This window comes from Amblyomma americanum, chromosome 4 (assembly GCF_052857255.1).
Source record: "Amblyomma americanum isolate KBUSLIRL-KWMA chromosome 4, ASM5285725v1, whole genome shotgun sequence".
NCBI classification, from domain to species: Eukaryota; Metazoa; Arthropoda; class Arachnida; order Ixodida; family Ixodidae; genus Amblyomma; species Amblyomma americanum.
The window spans coordinates 218,632,386-218,648,875 of NC_135500.1; the positions used below are offsets into that span (position 1 = coordinate 218,632,386).

The following is a 16,490-nucleotide window of genomic DNA, read 5'->3' on the forward strand; positions in this document are numbered from 1 at the left end:
ACTGTTCTGTACTGTTCGTTCTACATAGCCATCTCCGAATACTTTACGCAGATTCACTTTTTTTTAAATATCACCTTTTAACGTATTTTTTCACTTCTCCGCCTTTAGGCCCACATCCTGTCAAATATGTCTCTTGGCCATTTACACCACGTCTCATATTACTTTTCATTACCTTTTTTTTTATCGCTGTTATCCTCTGACCCAGTCAAAACCTATTCGTTTCCTATTATTTTTATCGCTTTTACGGCCCTTTACACCTTATCAACTTTTCTGTCGCTGATAAGCACAGTGCCTGCTTATATGAACTTCTTGTATTTCCATAAACGAATCAGTTTTCAGTAGCGCGTTCTCCTGTGTGCCTCGCTCGCGAACGTTTCTCTGTGTTGCGTTATGTTGTTTTCCACCAGAATGCATCGCCAACTGGCCCAGCAAAATCAAGTTTTAACTGTGTTGCGTGTTCGAGACGTGTTCAAGAAAACCGGCACCAGCTCCACCTCTGCGAAACAGGCCAGCGTATTTATCGCTGTCGCCTACTTGTTTCTTCTCAGCTGTGCTTCTGCACATTTGTTCTCCTTTGCACTTTTCCTCCCTTCCTCTCATGGCGCTGTGCGGTTCGAGGTCAGGTGACCGTATAGAGGCCGAAACGTCTCGTTCTTCTTTTTATTTACAGATTCATTGTGAGCAGGACTGGAGCCAAAGTGATTTGTTTTTGTTTTTCTTTATTTTATAGTATACGCCTGCTTTTTTCAAGTTTTTCTTTGCCGTACCTTCCTGATAACCTCCTGCTTCCGTCTGCAGTCCTGGCGGGGCACACGGCGTGGCTACTCACGCGCACCCGCCAGCGGACTTCCGGTTCCGGTGTCGTTCGTGCACACGGGTTTGGACCGCACGGAGCGCGCTGGTCCCACGCCGGCCTCCGCACCCAGCCGCAGGCCCGTGGTCGTCATCCTTACCGGCGCGCCGGGAACCTACAGGGACTTCGTGCACCTCATACCGTTCCTCGACCGACACGGCGTCGACGTTGTCGCTCCTGCGTGGCCCGGTGCGTGATTGATTGATTGTCAATCTTCATCGCGGGCCATAAGGCCCGCCTTAATGGAGGACCGCAGTCAAAAGAGCACTAAAATCAACCAAGCACCGGAAACGATCAAACACTCGTGTGGCTAAGCGTCCCAAACTACAACCTTCGTCTGTAAAGTTTCGATACTGATTTATTTGCTTCTCTAGAAATGATTCCCGAAAACAAATGTTGGTGCGTATGTGTAGCTCCATCTTTTCGGGCTAACCTGAGATATTTATGTTAATTGCTGTGGCGCCGCTAGATGGCACTACATGTAGAAAAATACGTTGCCACTAGTCGTCTGTGCATTCTTCTGTGAGTGAATGTAGAGAGATGGGCGTGCACCTCGAACAGCGTGTAAACATAAAATTCTGTGCGAAGCTTGCCAAGACAGCCACACAGACGCATGAGCTCCTTTGTGAACATTACGGCAACGAGACATTACGCGGGCGTGAGTTCTCGAGTGGCACAAGAGGCTCGTTTCGCGGACAGTGTCGGTGGAAGGCGACACAAGGCAGGGGCGCCCTCCAACCTCACGGAATAAAACAACGTGGCTTGGATCAGGGAAATCGTACAGCATGACCGCACCATTACAGTTTGCGTGCTATCAAATGCTCTCGACATTAGTAAAACAACATACCACCAAATTTTGCGTGAGAATCTGGGGAAACTAAAGCTGAATACCATACTTGTGCCGCACTCCCTCAAACAGGACCAGAAGGACACGCGGGCGTCAGTGAGCGCTGATTTGCTCTCCGAGGCAGACAAAGATACTGCATTTGTCGACAGCATCATTGCTGAAGACGAAACATGGTGTTTTCAATACGATGCTCAAACAAAGAGGCAGAGTTCTCCGAATGGCGGTCCACAAGCTCTCCGGAGTCGAGAAAGGTGCGGCGACAGAAGGCCAAAACAAATACGATGGTGATAGTTTTTTTCGATGCCAGAGGTGTCATACACCACGAGTTCGTCCCACAAGGGCGGACGGTGAATCAGTAGTTTTATATCCGCGTGCTCCAACTCATGCGTGATGCACTGCGATGCCGTCGCCCTAACTTATGGGCATCTTGACAATGGAGCCTTCTAAACGATAACGCAAGGCCGCACACTGCTCTCAGCGTCACAAAATTTCTCGCCAAGCGCAGCATTACTGTACTTCCCCATCCGCCGTACTCGCCTGACCTCCCCCATGCGATTTTTTCCTGTTTCCCAGTGTGAAGAGAGCCCTAAAAGGTCGCCGGATGGGGAGCGCGTGTAGGCCATTCAAGACGCCATGACAAAGGAGCTGACAGCCCTGCCAAAAGGAGCGCTTTCCAACTGTTTCCAAGACCTCAAGAAGCATTGGAAGCTGTGTATAAACTGCAAGGGAGACTATTTCGAAGGGGCGCTGCACAAATGATTTCAATGTTAAACGCATTTTTTTAATGGACTGAGTCTCGGAACTTTACGGACAAAGGTTGTATCTTCCTTTTTTTCCTTTAGAACCGTGGATGATTGGCTAGCGCACTTTACTGCGCTATTCTTTATCTGAGACGCCTCGCATAACTCTTATTCATTGATGCACACGTTTAAATGGACGCTGAGGCGGAATACTGTCTGGCCTGATTGGGTAATTAGTGTCCCAAGGTACGAGGTATGTCACTTTTACCGAGAACACGGTTTTGGCAAGCCAGAAGACTCTGTAAAAATGAAAGACTGCAGCGACACCCCTCGAAAAGTCCGGCAACTGTGCCTGGTCACGTGAATCTTTTGACAGCCACGATTGGCTCATGACATTTATCTGAGACACTTTCGACGGGGACAGTAAACATCGATGAAACAGCGGCGCGCCGAGTGTTGCTGAGATAAAAAAAATGCAAAGCGTCGCCGGCTTCGCTTGCCGCCCGGCCGGCCTGCATGAAACCGTCGTGCTCAGAAACTGTTGTCCTGCAATCGTTCTACTACGGCGTGGAAACATCCTGTTCCCATAGGCTTTCAGAAATGCGAACATCGGAAAACTCATGCGATGACAACTGGCAGCTCTTCTATCTCATTGGCGTGCAAAGATACATGTAACAGTATTCTCAAGGTATATTTTTAGAGCAGACGTCTGACAAGAACCTGTGAATATACCAGTGGCGAACCACTCAGGCAGCAGAGCAAACGACGCTGTTTGCGCGCGCCGATCCTCCATAGACTAGTTCGCGGCGCCGACGCAGCGAGGCGCCGATTTCGTGAACATCGCCAATACTGGGCTTCATGGCAAGGCGGTATGTATTGGCGCCATTTGCTGACAACTTTTGTGACAAAGCAGCCGCTTGCGCCTGTTTGTTTTCCTTTTACTGTCCATTTCAAACAAATAAACAGTGTCATCTCCCTTTCCGACACGGCTCTAACGTGGTATGGCAACCACAAAGATACTTTCACGACCTGGGGCGCTTGAAAATGCTGAAATTATGTGAGGTTGTCTGTCCTCGCATGACAAAAGAGGACAAAGCACTTGCTGGAAGGGTTTGCTGAAGACATCTGCAATTTTCTTTTCGGAAAAGCTTTAGCCTCGAGTCCGTGTCCGACGTCATCCAGCACTGCCGCTCTTTTGAGCCATTGCAATTAAACGCTTCGCTCAACCCTCAAGTTCGGGCGCGTGGCTGGAGTGACGACGGTATAGCAGCTGCTGAAGCAACATCGTCTTGCGATCTGTCATCCACTGTCTGCCAGATCTTTGGCGAGGAATTGACCTGACCGCTGGAATTCACTTGGAGCTCCTCAGCGCTCCATCCAAGGTGTCCGACGAGTCCGCCTCCAGCAGCCGCCTTTAATGCAACGGACTTTGAGGGGCACCGCAGAACATCGGAGATGGTGGCGGAGCCACATAACAAGACGTACCCCCCCCCCCCCCCAACCACCCTCCCAGAGCCATAGTCCTGCCATTACCAGCAAGCGCCGATCCCATATGACGAGACCGTTCGGAAGAACGCTTCGTGCGGTGACTACTTGCCGGTGCAGCCTGTTCCTCGTCCCTCTCTTGTGTGCTACCGCTGCGGTCACCCCAGTCACACATCTCTACGTCTCCTCCACGGCCGAATTACCAACCTGCTGTTTCTTGGCGCCCAACCTGATTCCGGGGACCCGTGGCCTGCGCAGTTGCGGGATCAGATAGGGGCGTGGGACCACCTCCAGCTCTGCACGCGCCAGTCTCCATCACCCCGGCTCCACTCCTTCACGCCTCCGCTGGAAAACTAGTCAGCTCGATCAGTGCCTCCTCTATACTTTGAAAGTATCGAGGAGGCACTGGCTCGACTGATGGTGGTGAGGTATACCTCCGCCGGTTGTTATGCTAATGAACAACGTGCGCGTGCTCGTTGATGGTGTACATGCCATGGCTTTTGTTGATGTTCAGTTTTATGGTGTAAGCGGCGAACCGTTGCCTGCTATTGGAGTGTGCAGTGTCAAAGTTTTTTTGGGGTGGTGCAGTATTCAACACGGAACTGGCGATGCTCTCCCGATCGACACACGGTGTCATTCTAGGGCTCGACTTTTTGCAGATGTGCGGCGCTAACGTCGACTGTCACACCGGTGAGCTCAGCGCTGGAAAATGTACCACACCTGGTCTTATGGAAGATCCGTGCAGTGGTGGCACTGTGTTCCATGTTCCTGGTGAAACAGTTGCGCCCCCTTTTTCGGCTTTATGCGTACCGGTTGCTTGTCCTGATACTGCCATCAACAAGTCTTGGAACCAAGACAGAAGAATGTCTCCTTTACAAAAATGGTCTATAGACTTCTCATAGACTCCAGTGCCTTAACTTTTTGGCCATTCATAGTTTAAGACTGTGTATAGACAAAAGTCCACTGAAAGTGTATGGCCGTACATCTATAGAAATTTTTGTAAGGGCTTGGTTCCTCATGCTGTGGTTTCCATCACCGAATGTCGCACTGAACTGGGGACCGTGAATTTTACAACAGAATTTCAAGTTCTACTTCAAGGCTTGAAACTTGCGTAATGCGGCCCCGACTCGCCAGTATCGGTTGTCTTCGTTACCGACGCCTTGGACTAGGAAGTGCCATAGTTGCCGGACGAATCGCAATTACTTCGCATTATACACAACTCGCTTTCCACGCGTAAGCGTCGTGGTGCGTTGGCCATCCTAGTGCGAAACTCTCCGTGTTTGACTTTTCATAGCCAGGCGGCCCACCTTCCCTCTTCTCGGAGGACCCTTCACAGGGTTGACACTGGCGCCTCATATCCGATCCGACAGAATTCCTACCGGGTGTCACCGCCTGAACGCAAAGTTATTAACGAACAACTGAAGGGGATGTTAACCAACGTCGTTATCCAACAGTCGTCGATATTGAGCTGCTCCAGTGATTCTTTTCTGTAAGAAGAATGGCTCATGATGTTTTTGCGTTCGTTACGCTGGTCTGAATGCCGTCACCAGAAAAGACTCCGTACCGGCGATGCCATCGGCTGCCCTTTTTCGGCCTCCTCCTTCTTCTCTGTTAGCCGCCGCGGTGGCCCAGTGGTTTTGGCACTCGGCTGCTGGCCCGAAATACGCGGGCTCGATCCCGGCCGCGGCGGTCGAGTTTCGATGGAGACGAAACTCTTGAGGCCCGTGTACTGTCAGTTGTCAGTGCACGTTAAAGAACCCCAGGTGGTCGAAATTTTCGGAGCCTTCCACTACGGCGCCCCTCATAGCCTGAGTGGCTTTTGGACGTTAAGCCTCCATAACCCAAACCAACCAACCTTCTCATCTGCTGACTTCTGACCGGGATATTGGTAAATTCCTATTCATCCCGCGCAGAAAGAGAGAACTGCGTTTATTACACCTGGCGGCCTTTATAAATTGAATGTGACGCCGTTCGGGCTTGCTATGCGCCCGCCACCGTTGAAATTTCGGGACAATATATATACTCAGCGGTTTAAAGCGGGAAGTATGCATGGGGCTACCCAGACGAGGTTATCATTTTCGGAAGGACCCTCAGTGAGCACAACGACCGTTTAGCTCTCGTCATGGGCTGTATGCGCAAAGCTAGCATTGTGCTCAACTCTAAGAAGTGCTGCTTTGGTACGTGTCAAGCGTTAGTGCATGGACACCTCGTCTACAGAGACGGCGTCAGACCTGATCCCGCCAAGACTGTAGCTGTCGAGTCGTTCAAACCACCCCAGTCGGTCAAACGGCTGCGGAGTTTCTTGGGCTTATGCTCATATACTTTCGCCGCTTTATTCATCGCTTTGCGGACATCGCATACCCCCTCACAGGCGCCATTCACAAATCTGTGGCTTTTGAGCGGTCCCCTAAGTGCGACTCCGCCTTCCGCCAACTGAAACGACTTCTCACGTCGCACCCTGTTCTTCGACACTTCGATCCATCCGCCCCCACCGAGATTCATACCGACGCAAACGGTGTTGGAATCGGAGCGGTTCTTGTCCAGCGCTGTAGAAACAAAGAGCGCGTTGTTGCGTACGCGAGTCGCTCCCTCACTAATCTGGCGCGTAATTATTCGGTCAGAGCAGGAATGCCTGGCAGTCGTCTTCGCTTAGCAGCATTTCCGTTCGTATCTCTACGGACGCCCGTTCACCATCGTCACCGACCACCATGCCCTCTGCTGCCTCGTTAACCTTCGTGACCCGTGTGGGTTCCTCGCACCGTAGGCTCTCCGGCTACAGGAGTATGACTATACGCTATCGCCTACACTGTCGCGGTCGGTCTTTTGGCGCTTGCCCCTTCCTGAGATGCAGTGCTACATCGATAATTCATACCACTGCGTCGCGTCAGTGTCACCGGCTTTTCCCGACATCCCCACGTTCAAAGAGGAACAACAGAAAGATCCAACCCTACGGTCTCTCCTTGCAGCGGCTCAAGATCCCTCAGGTGCCAACCTCTTTTGTGTGCGTGACGGTCTGCTGTGGAAGAAAAACTACTCCCGTACTTCTTGCCCGTACCAAGAACGACTTCAAGCGCGCTACAGCGCCCACCACCGTCACGTCACTCACGGCTCCGGTGATTTGGTCTTGTTGTGGCGGCCTATCAGAAAACCGGGTTTGTCCAAGAAGCTGCTGTGCCACTATACGATGGACCCTACCTCATCATTGCCCAAATTAGCGAGCTCAAGTGGCCTTCGGGCTGCGAAAACTGGGTGGGGCGACTCACGTTGCCCAAGCGGTTTTTAGCTCCCCCTTCTGTCTTAATTCGGCTGCGCGTGACGCCCATGAAGAGGATATGCCGACCACGCAGAAGATACAAGAGGTGTCTCGTGTTCAAGCTCGGCTATGGGCCCGAGCTGGCTTTAGTCATCCGTTCTGGACTCGATTTTAACTCCAACTTGCAACAATATCTATGGCGCCGAATCACGGATGACATCTACGGTTTGTGCACTGAGCGAGTAAATGGGCTTTAGGGGTTACAGTCTTCAACGAATTTTCCTGTTTCGTCTGTGTATTTATGTCCGCAAGATATATCAGAATAAAATAATCAGAACCAGAAAGTTAATAGTTTAAAAATTAAATAACCTGAAAAATACGGAAAGCGTTTCACATAGAGAAGAGTGTGAGAGGTCGTGTTAGGTTCAACATCGAAAAGAACTGATTCATGGATGCCCAGTAGTACACGTGTAGATGCTTGTATTGTTTTGTTGGGTACACCCACATGTTTTAACCGAAACATATTGGCCGCGCGTTTTCTGTGAATTCTGGTTTCGAGCTTGTAGCATGTGCTTCTTCTCTGGGTCCCTGCCTTCTGCGCTCTTTTCCAGATAGCCCGCCCAGCTTTGCTTTCTTCAGAGCTAAGCCTGCGCCGTGTTTATGCGCTCAAAACGGTCTCAGTTCGCGTGCCCAGCGTGGCCCTGGCCTGCGTGGTTTCGAATGAAGGCCGGTGTTGCACAATTAATTAAACTGTGTAAAACGGCCACCTTGCAACCATTTGAACGACTGCTAGCTTCACCTAACGCCTTTTGACAGACTTGAAAAAAAAACCCACCAAAGTAAGCAGTGGCAATCTTTGTGTCGCTGACAACTTTCGGCGCCCGCCAAGTTCTTCCAAAGGCGGCTTGCTGTCCGTAGTGTGTGATTTAAAATAGACATGTTTTCACGCCGTTTGGAGCAGTGGAAAAACAAGCGGGACCTGGTACGCGCTTGCGACCGCTTAAATTAGAGTGACCATGGGCGTGGAGCTTCAGCGAGTCAGTTAAGAAAAAGGCGGGGAACTCCCGTGGAACTTGTTCCGGTGGTTAGCGACACGAAGATATATCTTTGGACCAGTGAATCACCGACACAAATGAGCTATGTTTTGTGATGGTGTGATGTTGATGTTTTCACCGATGCCGGCTAGAGACCGGCTTGGCGTAGACGGACATAGTTCGGCGCAGAATTCAGAGCTGTCTCGAGTAAAAGTTCGAAGGCTAACGACATTATTGAGAGTTAGAGCATTGCATGGCGGACACTGACCTCTGTGTGCGTGTGTGTGTTACGCCCTTGTTAGCGTCTGTGCTCTTTAGTGGCATATATGAGTCTGTTATAGCCCCCAAGGTACAGCCACTGGAGGTGGCCGGATTTTAGTGTTCCGAGTTAAAGGACATGATCGGAGTCATTTAACAGAGAGCACTGCCTGTCTTTCTGCTATGTAATTGTACGGCTCATGATGGCACGGGTGTGTTGCTAATACCGCCTTGCTCCGCAGATCTGGCCTTCAGTCGCCAGTCGATGTGCTGGTGGCATTCGAGCGCGGAGAAGACCAACCTTGCCCTCGATTTCCTCAGGGCCGTCGACGTCACGGAGTAAGTACGCTGCCCTTTCGCCGGCACAGTTTGTGTCTTCCACTCTGTGCAAGACAGCAGCTACTGTCATTTACGTCAGCTACTGTCATGCGACGGAGTTTTCTTGATCGTAAACAGAGAGTTTCTAATTATTCTGAAAGAAGCTTGTGAAATGTCAAGACGCTGTTTTCAACTGAACCTCTCGTTTGCATTTACCTTTCATAACCTTAAAGCTGAATTTTTTTTTGCACTCGTCCGCTGGCAGTCGTGGGACGCGCCTTCTGGGGACGTCGAATTTCATCGTTCAGTTAAACACGACCGAAAAACGATAATACGCCAAGTTTTACTTGATTTCAGTCGACTTGGTGAAATCTGGGACCTGCAGTCACCGTCTTCCTTCGAATTTCCTTGGCGGTTCATATTGCGTTGCACGGCCACCAACGATGACAGTGACATAAAAGCGAAGTAAGCGTCTCCATGCGCAGTTGCCAACTGTCACGACTCACCAGATGTGCTGTCTCGTTTGCATAGAGCTTGCGAGCGCTGGGATCATAACCTGAGACCGTATGTTAGCCACCAACTATACAGTATGGCCTGTGGAACTTTGCTGCTGTCCACTCCAGCTGTGACGTAACGCACCTGATCTGCAGGGCGGACATGCTGGTGGCACACAGCAGCGGCGCCTACCCAGCCATGCGCCTCATCTGCCGAGACGACGGCCTCAAGGTCAAGAGCCTGACACTCCTAGCGCCCGCAGGGTACAGCCAAATCAAGTGAGATTCCTCTTCAAGTTCCTCCGTTGTGCGCGGATCATGCATTTGTCGACGTTAGTCGGTTTGAATGCTACGTATTCGCTAAAAACACCGTATCCTTGGTGGGCGCTTCGGTTAAGCTTGAAGGGACCCTGAAATGATTTTGATGGTCATATTATTGTGTGAAAGATCTGTGGAAGTGGTCTTTGTTAGTATTCGAGTCAAATTTAAAAGATCTGCGTGGACTGTATAATCTACAAACAATTCTTAAAAATCGCTGCTCACGGTAGCTCACAGCCGATTAGGGCGACACCTCACTGCGCATTCTTAGCCGCCCCTACCCCGATGACGTCAGTGGGCAGTCTGGGCGAGCCTCCTCAATGGGTGTGCCCAGGTGGCTTCCGATATCCTTCCGATGTCCGATATTCGTGGAGCGCTCAAGGGCCGTGTTCATCGGAAACTCAAGCAAGAAATGTTTCATGGACCAGCACATCGGTTCTGCTTTTTTTTTAACGGAACAAGTTCAGGAAATTCATTCCGCAAAAAAAAAAAAACCCTACCCTCCTAACGTTCCTCTCTAAAAGCTTCCCATAAGTCCGTACCGGATATATCGAACCCGGATATTTCGAATTGCTGGTTATATCGAACGCACAGATTATTCTGCTGAAAATTCTGTGTAAAAGTATAGAAAAGTCGCGCTGTATATGGAACTCGAATTTCTCCCGTAGTTTCTATCGAATTATTGATATATCGAACTATTTCGCTCTCGCCTTCGAGTTCGATATATCTGGGTTCCACTGTATAATCATCCATTGATGACCAACTGGTGGGGTGCGGGTGAGGTATTTTCAGCCATAATGCTGCCAAATATGACCAACGGTCAGCCATTTTCTAGGTCAGTCGCGATGCTATCGTCGAGTCATAATTTCCCATAGCGACTCGAAAGCCTGGAGTGCGAATGTAATTTCCAGCTTGTTTACCTGTTTACTCTGGACAGAACCCAAGGGCGACGGCGTGATCGCTCCAGTGCTGGCGCGCTACCCCGAAAACAAGTTTCGCTCGCTGAAGGCCGCCGCTCTGAATATATTAAGGCAACACCACGAGCAGCATATCGAGGCCGGGCGTACTCGTTCTATTATAGATTATGCCAATGGCCGTGTCGTTTAAAAGAGGGTTGTCGCAGCGAATCACTTTATCCTTATTCTTCTCCGGCCATTTATAACTATACCTAAACGCTTCATAGGCACAGGCGTGTAAGGTGCGACATAAAATTGTCTCCTTTCACTTCGCTGTACCCACGAGGAGGAGAACAACTCCATTTTATTCCTAATTAAGAGGGGCGCTTGCTCATCTGTAAGGTTTTTAGGTGGTCCGCCTAGACAATGAATCCAACCAGCCCTCGTCGGTGCCACTTGCACACGAGGAATACCTCTTGATTGCTCTCGCTATAAAGAAAATTGGGGGGGGGGGGTGATGAGCGGCTTAGTTCAAACTTAGTTGAGCGCAAGAGCAGCTGTCGCGCCACTGTCCCCTCCCTTCAGTCCATCATTAGATTCGTTACTGCGATAAGAATTAATCTTTCTTCCAAGATGGTCACGCCTGGTCAAAGCACACTTAAAATAGCAATAGTGTCGCTGAAACTGCGGTGTGCTCATTGCTTTCAGCGTAATCGTCTGTCGAGTTGCGCGTCTTCTCAAGCGAAAGCATCGCCAACACGATCGTTCATGCGTAAAAACATGGTGCCCGTTGCCGTGTCCCATGACATACGGAGCTCACTATTTGATATGGTGCGAAGCCTACCGCTGTAAACGGCTGCCTCGGTATCCTGTTTTTTTTTTTTTTTGCACGCGTCGTTCTTCTAATAATTTGTTCGTTGTGAAACAGTTTTTCCTTGTGGACTTTTGTTTGCTAAAGTTCTTATTAGTAAACGTTTTTAAGGTTACACTATATAAGCGTATATTTTTAGGGCAAGGCGCTGGACTGTGTCTAAAAACACATTGTTTGCTATCCGGCAGAAACACCTGCTCCGGTGCGGACCGCCCCTAGTCCGTCCACCAGATGTAGAAAGTGGATTTTTGGGCCGCACCACGGGATGTTACTGGATTTTTTTCGAGAGCCCAGTGTGTATCTATATTTGTAAATACTTTATACCAGCAGGCACACTGTCGCAATAAAAAAAAAGACATTACACCTTGACATTTGTCAAGGAAAAAAAAGGCAAGCGATCGACGTCTTTCTTAACTGCAAAAGGCTCTTCACTTTATTCTTGCCGTTTCCGCATTACTCTGCTTCCAAGCAAACGGTGAAGCGAGGAGAGAGTTCTCAAGAGGCAGGTTGGCGCTTTTCAGATATGTACCGGCGCGATCTTTGTCATGTGATGCACGTGGGCTACACAGTGCCTCGCTGTTTTAGAGATTTTCTCGTGCCATCTTTATGTATAGAGCAATGTTGAGAAGCTGGTTCAAAGTGCCTGCACCGAGGGCGCTTCCCGACCTTCCCTTTGCAGCGTGATGCGGCCGTACTGGTTCCCGAAATTCCTGAGCCGGCTGTACCAGCAGCCGTTGACGCAGCGCCTGGTGAACGCCCTCGCACTCGCCTTTCTGGTGGCCACCCGTCACCCGCTGCGCCGAGACATCGACAACGTGCTGCTCGCCATGAAGGCCATGCTGTACGCCGACAAGGCGCAGGTATACACAGCACTCGGTATGCGCGAAGCTTGTCCACTGACAGGTCCCGACACCGGTGGCCTAGCGTCCGCCTCGCATGCGGGAGGTGCGGGGTTCGATCCCCAGTAAGGTCGGGTTTGTTTGTTTGTTGTTTCTATTTTCCTGCTTTTCTCTTTAAATTAAGTTGTTTTTTTTGCGTTTAGCTCCTTTTCTTTTTTTATTATTGGCTTTAAGCCTTGTAAAGCGTTGTTGGTCCGGGCTCCCTCTCTCTTCCATTTATGTTTTTTTTTATTTTTTAGAGGACCAATAAAAGGGTCTGGTACCCACCGGTGGTACAATGGGTACAAGATTTCCCCTGGTGTGGTGCTCCGCTTGTTTAGGGTGCAATGAAATTTAGGGTGAAACCCCTGACCGTTGGGTTGTGAATCAGACGCGCTGCCCGCGGAAGCCGCGTAGGCACGTTCGTACAGCTTAGCTGGACTTTATATGTATGTCGCGTGGTTTTTCACATAGAATGGAAACAGTGTCCATGTCTGGGGGGCAAGAGAAGTCGCAGCCGGGACCCATTAACGCTATCGCGTCATACACTCATCGGCGGCGCTTAACTGTCCCCCCATTTTTTTTTTTCATTTCAGGGCTCCAAAAAACTTTTGTGGGCACCTGTGTATACTATATTGCCGCGAATATTTGCAGTATTTGTTCGTTTTTCAAATCTGCCGCCACACCACCTTATCGCTTTGTTTGCGACGCAAGACGCGACTGGATTTATCTAGATTGATCGCAGCCGGGCAGAGCTGTTTCTACGTTGTTCCGGAATGTTCTAGTAACTCTGCACGCTTTATCTCGAAAGTTCGCTATCAGCTTTAAATTGAGCACGGCCGACAGCGGCGAGCATTCTGTTCGACGACCGCCGAGCACGCTTGTCGCTTCGCCGCCGTCGAGTGATTCAGTCCATTTTGGGTGCAAGTCAGCCCAATAAACAGTTTTCTTTTAGAAGACCCTTTCGTCCGTCTTCATCGCTGCTTCGACTGCCGTCACCACTACGTGACAATATAAATGCCTTAAAGAGTTAAAGTTCCCGCTTAGGGCGGATTGAATCGAGAATACAAACTGATTTAATTAAGGCGCTTCTGGATAGAAACGTGTACAGTGCAGTTACAAAGGATTATGCCGACAAATCTAAGAAAGCTTGAACTAGGCTGAATGTTAAGCCTTGGGGCAGTCTGTCGTATAGGGGCCGCGATTCCTTCGCCTCCCGATTTCTGGTGGCTTCGCACGCTCGCTTTTCCACAGTTCGCTCTCGTAACTCGCTCCGCATTCTGACTCGGATCAAATCAAATTTATTTTCCAGCGACTGGATGCTCACCTGGGCTAAAATCTGTACAAAACAGATCGGCAAAGGCCCAGGAAACCATTACATAGCATGGCAGCAGCAACAAAACGAAATAAGAATTTAAGACCAGTACAGAAGTAGACATCAATAAAAACTGTAGAACTGCAGATTGGGCTAGTTGGTGATGCATAGTGGTGGTTCAACAGCGCAAAAACACACAAAGACCGTGAATGCATATATGACGTGCTTATTCCTAATAAAAAATCAGTTGTAAGTTCAGCGCTGGTTTCTGTGTCTCGTCTCCTGCTTGGTCTTTGTGTGCTTTTGTGCTGTTGAGCCACCACTGTCAATAAAAATTCATACAAACATACTTCAGTGTAACGTAACATAAAGAAGGAAACAAAAGGTTTATCACTAACAAAGTCATTACAAACAGTTCAGCAGTAAGACCAGAGTTCGTAAAGACTTGGATAAAAATTGAAGTAACGAGAAATTAAGAGATACAGGTTAAATTTACACGAAGTTGCCTTGGTCTAAATCCAACTGTGTCTTTATCGGGATATTTGTTAAGAAAAAATGGACGGTTGTGAGGCAAGGATTGTAGTTTGTATTTTGTTCTAAACATTGGTAGATACCAAGAGTCAGTACATTGAGTGTTGACACTTGTAGGAGAGGTGCAAGTTGTGGCAAGAAATTACTTAGCCCTGTGGAAGAAAAGTACACTATTTGCAACAAACGAAATTCAAATATTTTATCCGCACGGATCATAGTGACCGATGTTATTGTGGGGTTAATACTCGACATTGCATTCAAAGTTTACGATGAGACGAATAATTTTCCTTTGCAGGACGAGAAGCTTATTCATGTTTGCTTTAGTTGTTGCCGCCCATACCAGAGTACAGTAGTTAACGTGGGGAAGGAATACATTCGCAGTTTAGCGCTTAGGGGAAGCAATCTGCTTCAACGTGAGATAACACCAGCAGAGAGATTTTTAGATATATAAGCTAAATGAGCGTCGCACTTAAGGAGGAACAATTCCACGTTCGCTGTGCGGATGTGTATGCACGTGGTGTTGCCAGCTAGCGTGTGATCCGACCAGGCCCCGCAGCCGAGTGGGCCACCGAAACATGACTGCCCTGCCAGCAGGGCGCGCTTTCCTGCTGCGCCAGGCCATATTCGAGTATTACAATCGCCGTACGATGTTTTGTGCCGTGGAGAACGGACGGTTCGTGATCCACGGTACGGCCTCCACTATGGAATGTTCCGGGTGTCCGTTTGAACGTGTGACCTTTTTCCAAACGCGGATTTTCCGAATTCATTTTTCAGCAGGATCTGGAGATGATCAGTTGTGTGTCTTGTCCCCTGTGGTCGCAGTTCAAAAAGGACGCCGAGGCGGTGGCTGCGAGCAAGCTGCCCGTCCTGGTAGCCATCAGCGACAACGACAAGCTGATCGACCTGCCCGTCAGCCTGGAGACGGTCGGCATCCTCGGCGGATCGCCCGAGAGCACCTGGTATTACGACCACGAGAAGCAGCTCAAGAAGCGGGGTAAGCCACGCCTGTGTGTGCACTCATCCTGGAGCAAAGTCACAGGATCATCAGACCGCGGGAGTAGTATAGCTTTTAAATTAAGTTCGTGCTCGTTTTACTCTACTTGTAGCAGAGTTGTAACAGGCAGCGGGAATCGTAGCTTTTTTTATCATGTTCACTTTACTGTTCTTTAAAAACTGTGCACTGTGTACGCTCCGAATGAGGACAAGTGAATTTCGCTTTGAGAAGTGAAAGATGTTTGGAGGATCTGGTAAGATGAAAAAGGTACTGGTGAGCGCTCGGTATGTTCGGGGGCACCGGGCGTTTTTCGATGGCGTTCACTGTACCGTTTGCTCGTGCTGCAGCTAGACAGCATGAAGAACGAAGAAAGCGTGTGAAAGAGCGACACAGCTGCCACCGCCGGTTCCATGCCCCGGAAAGGAAGGCCAGGAAGGAGGGCCTGCTAGATAAACCTGCGCCGCGGTGTTTCGAAAGAAAGCGTCGTGGATCTCTAGACTAGATGGATCTGTAGACTAGATAATCATCGTCTTGTCTAGCATCGAGAGTTAACAGTGCTTGTTCGCGCTGTTCGAAGAAAGGCAGTGATCGGCAAAACGCACTCGACATACAGCTCCTGTGCATAGCGGGGCTTGTAAAGCGTGAAACACAAGCGTTTCGGTGTCCAAAGTGTCTGGTCGGGCCGTTGCTCCTCAGTACCCAGAATGAAGTACAGCTTAGACTATACATGTGCACATTCAAGGCTCTGATATTCTTTGGACACTTTGGACGAGTTATATCGTTCGTAGGAGCATCCGCCATCTGCTGCTATAGCTGCACAGGACGTTCGGCTTCCTTCGCCGTTTCCACTTCGTTACGTGCCGCCGCGTTTTTTACAGCGATAGCTGTAATAGTTTTGTGCAAGCCATTCAGTACAAGCCAATTTGGGGTGTACAAAGGCAACATTAAAGTGCTGCGAGTAACGTGTTCACTCTCTCGCGTCGAAGGAGGGAGTGAAAGCCTTGAACGAGCACCACCTGTTGCTGGCCCAAGCGAAGTGCGCCATCAAGGTGGAGTGGGACCGGGGACAGGGAGGAAAGGAGAGAAGCTGAACGGCGCCGTGGGAGTATGTAGGCAGGAAGGTCGGAGTGAAAGAAGGCTTGCCGAGGCTCCGGCGGAAAGAGGTGAAGAGGAGATGAAAAAGGTTAGCGCTGTGGTTGAACGAGGTGAAGAGGAGGATCGCTACACAGGGCGATGGAGCGTTTCACGCAACAGCAGCGCTCAAAAATCAGCTGAGGTGTTCAATGCCGCGTTGACGAGATGAGACCACGACGGATGTTCGCGAAAAGTGTGCTTCGTGGGATGCTCGTAGATTCGCCATGCCAGTAGCAGTTGATATTAAAGAGTTATAGGAAGTATTCACTGA

At 49.6% G+C, this 16,490-nt stretch overlaps 1 protein-coding gene across 1 annotated transcript in view; it reads left to right on the forward strand.

Moving 5' to 3' along the window:
* The window catches only part of LOC144129369 (uncharacterized), an 80,764-nt gene that overhangs the window by 58,680 nt on the left and 5,594 nt on the right, over positions 1–16,490 (forward strand). Inside the window, exons 3-7 of the mRNA XM_077663443.1 lie at positions 799–1,042; positions 8,713–8,809; positions 9,439–9,561; positions 12,047–12,227; positions 14,914–15,085. Of these exons, the coding sequence (XP_077519569.1) occupies positions 799–1,042; positions 8,713–8,809; positions 9,439–9,561; positions 12,047–12,227; positions 14,914–15,085 (817 nt within the window). The remainder of the gene's footprint in view (positions 1–798; positions 1,043–8,712; positions 8,810–9,438; positions 9,562–12,046; positions 12,228–14,913; positions 15,086–16,490) is intronic.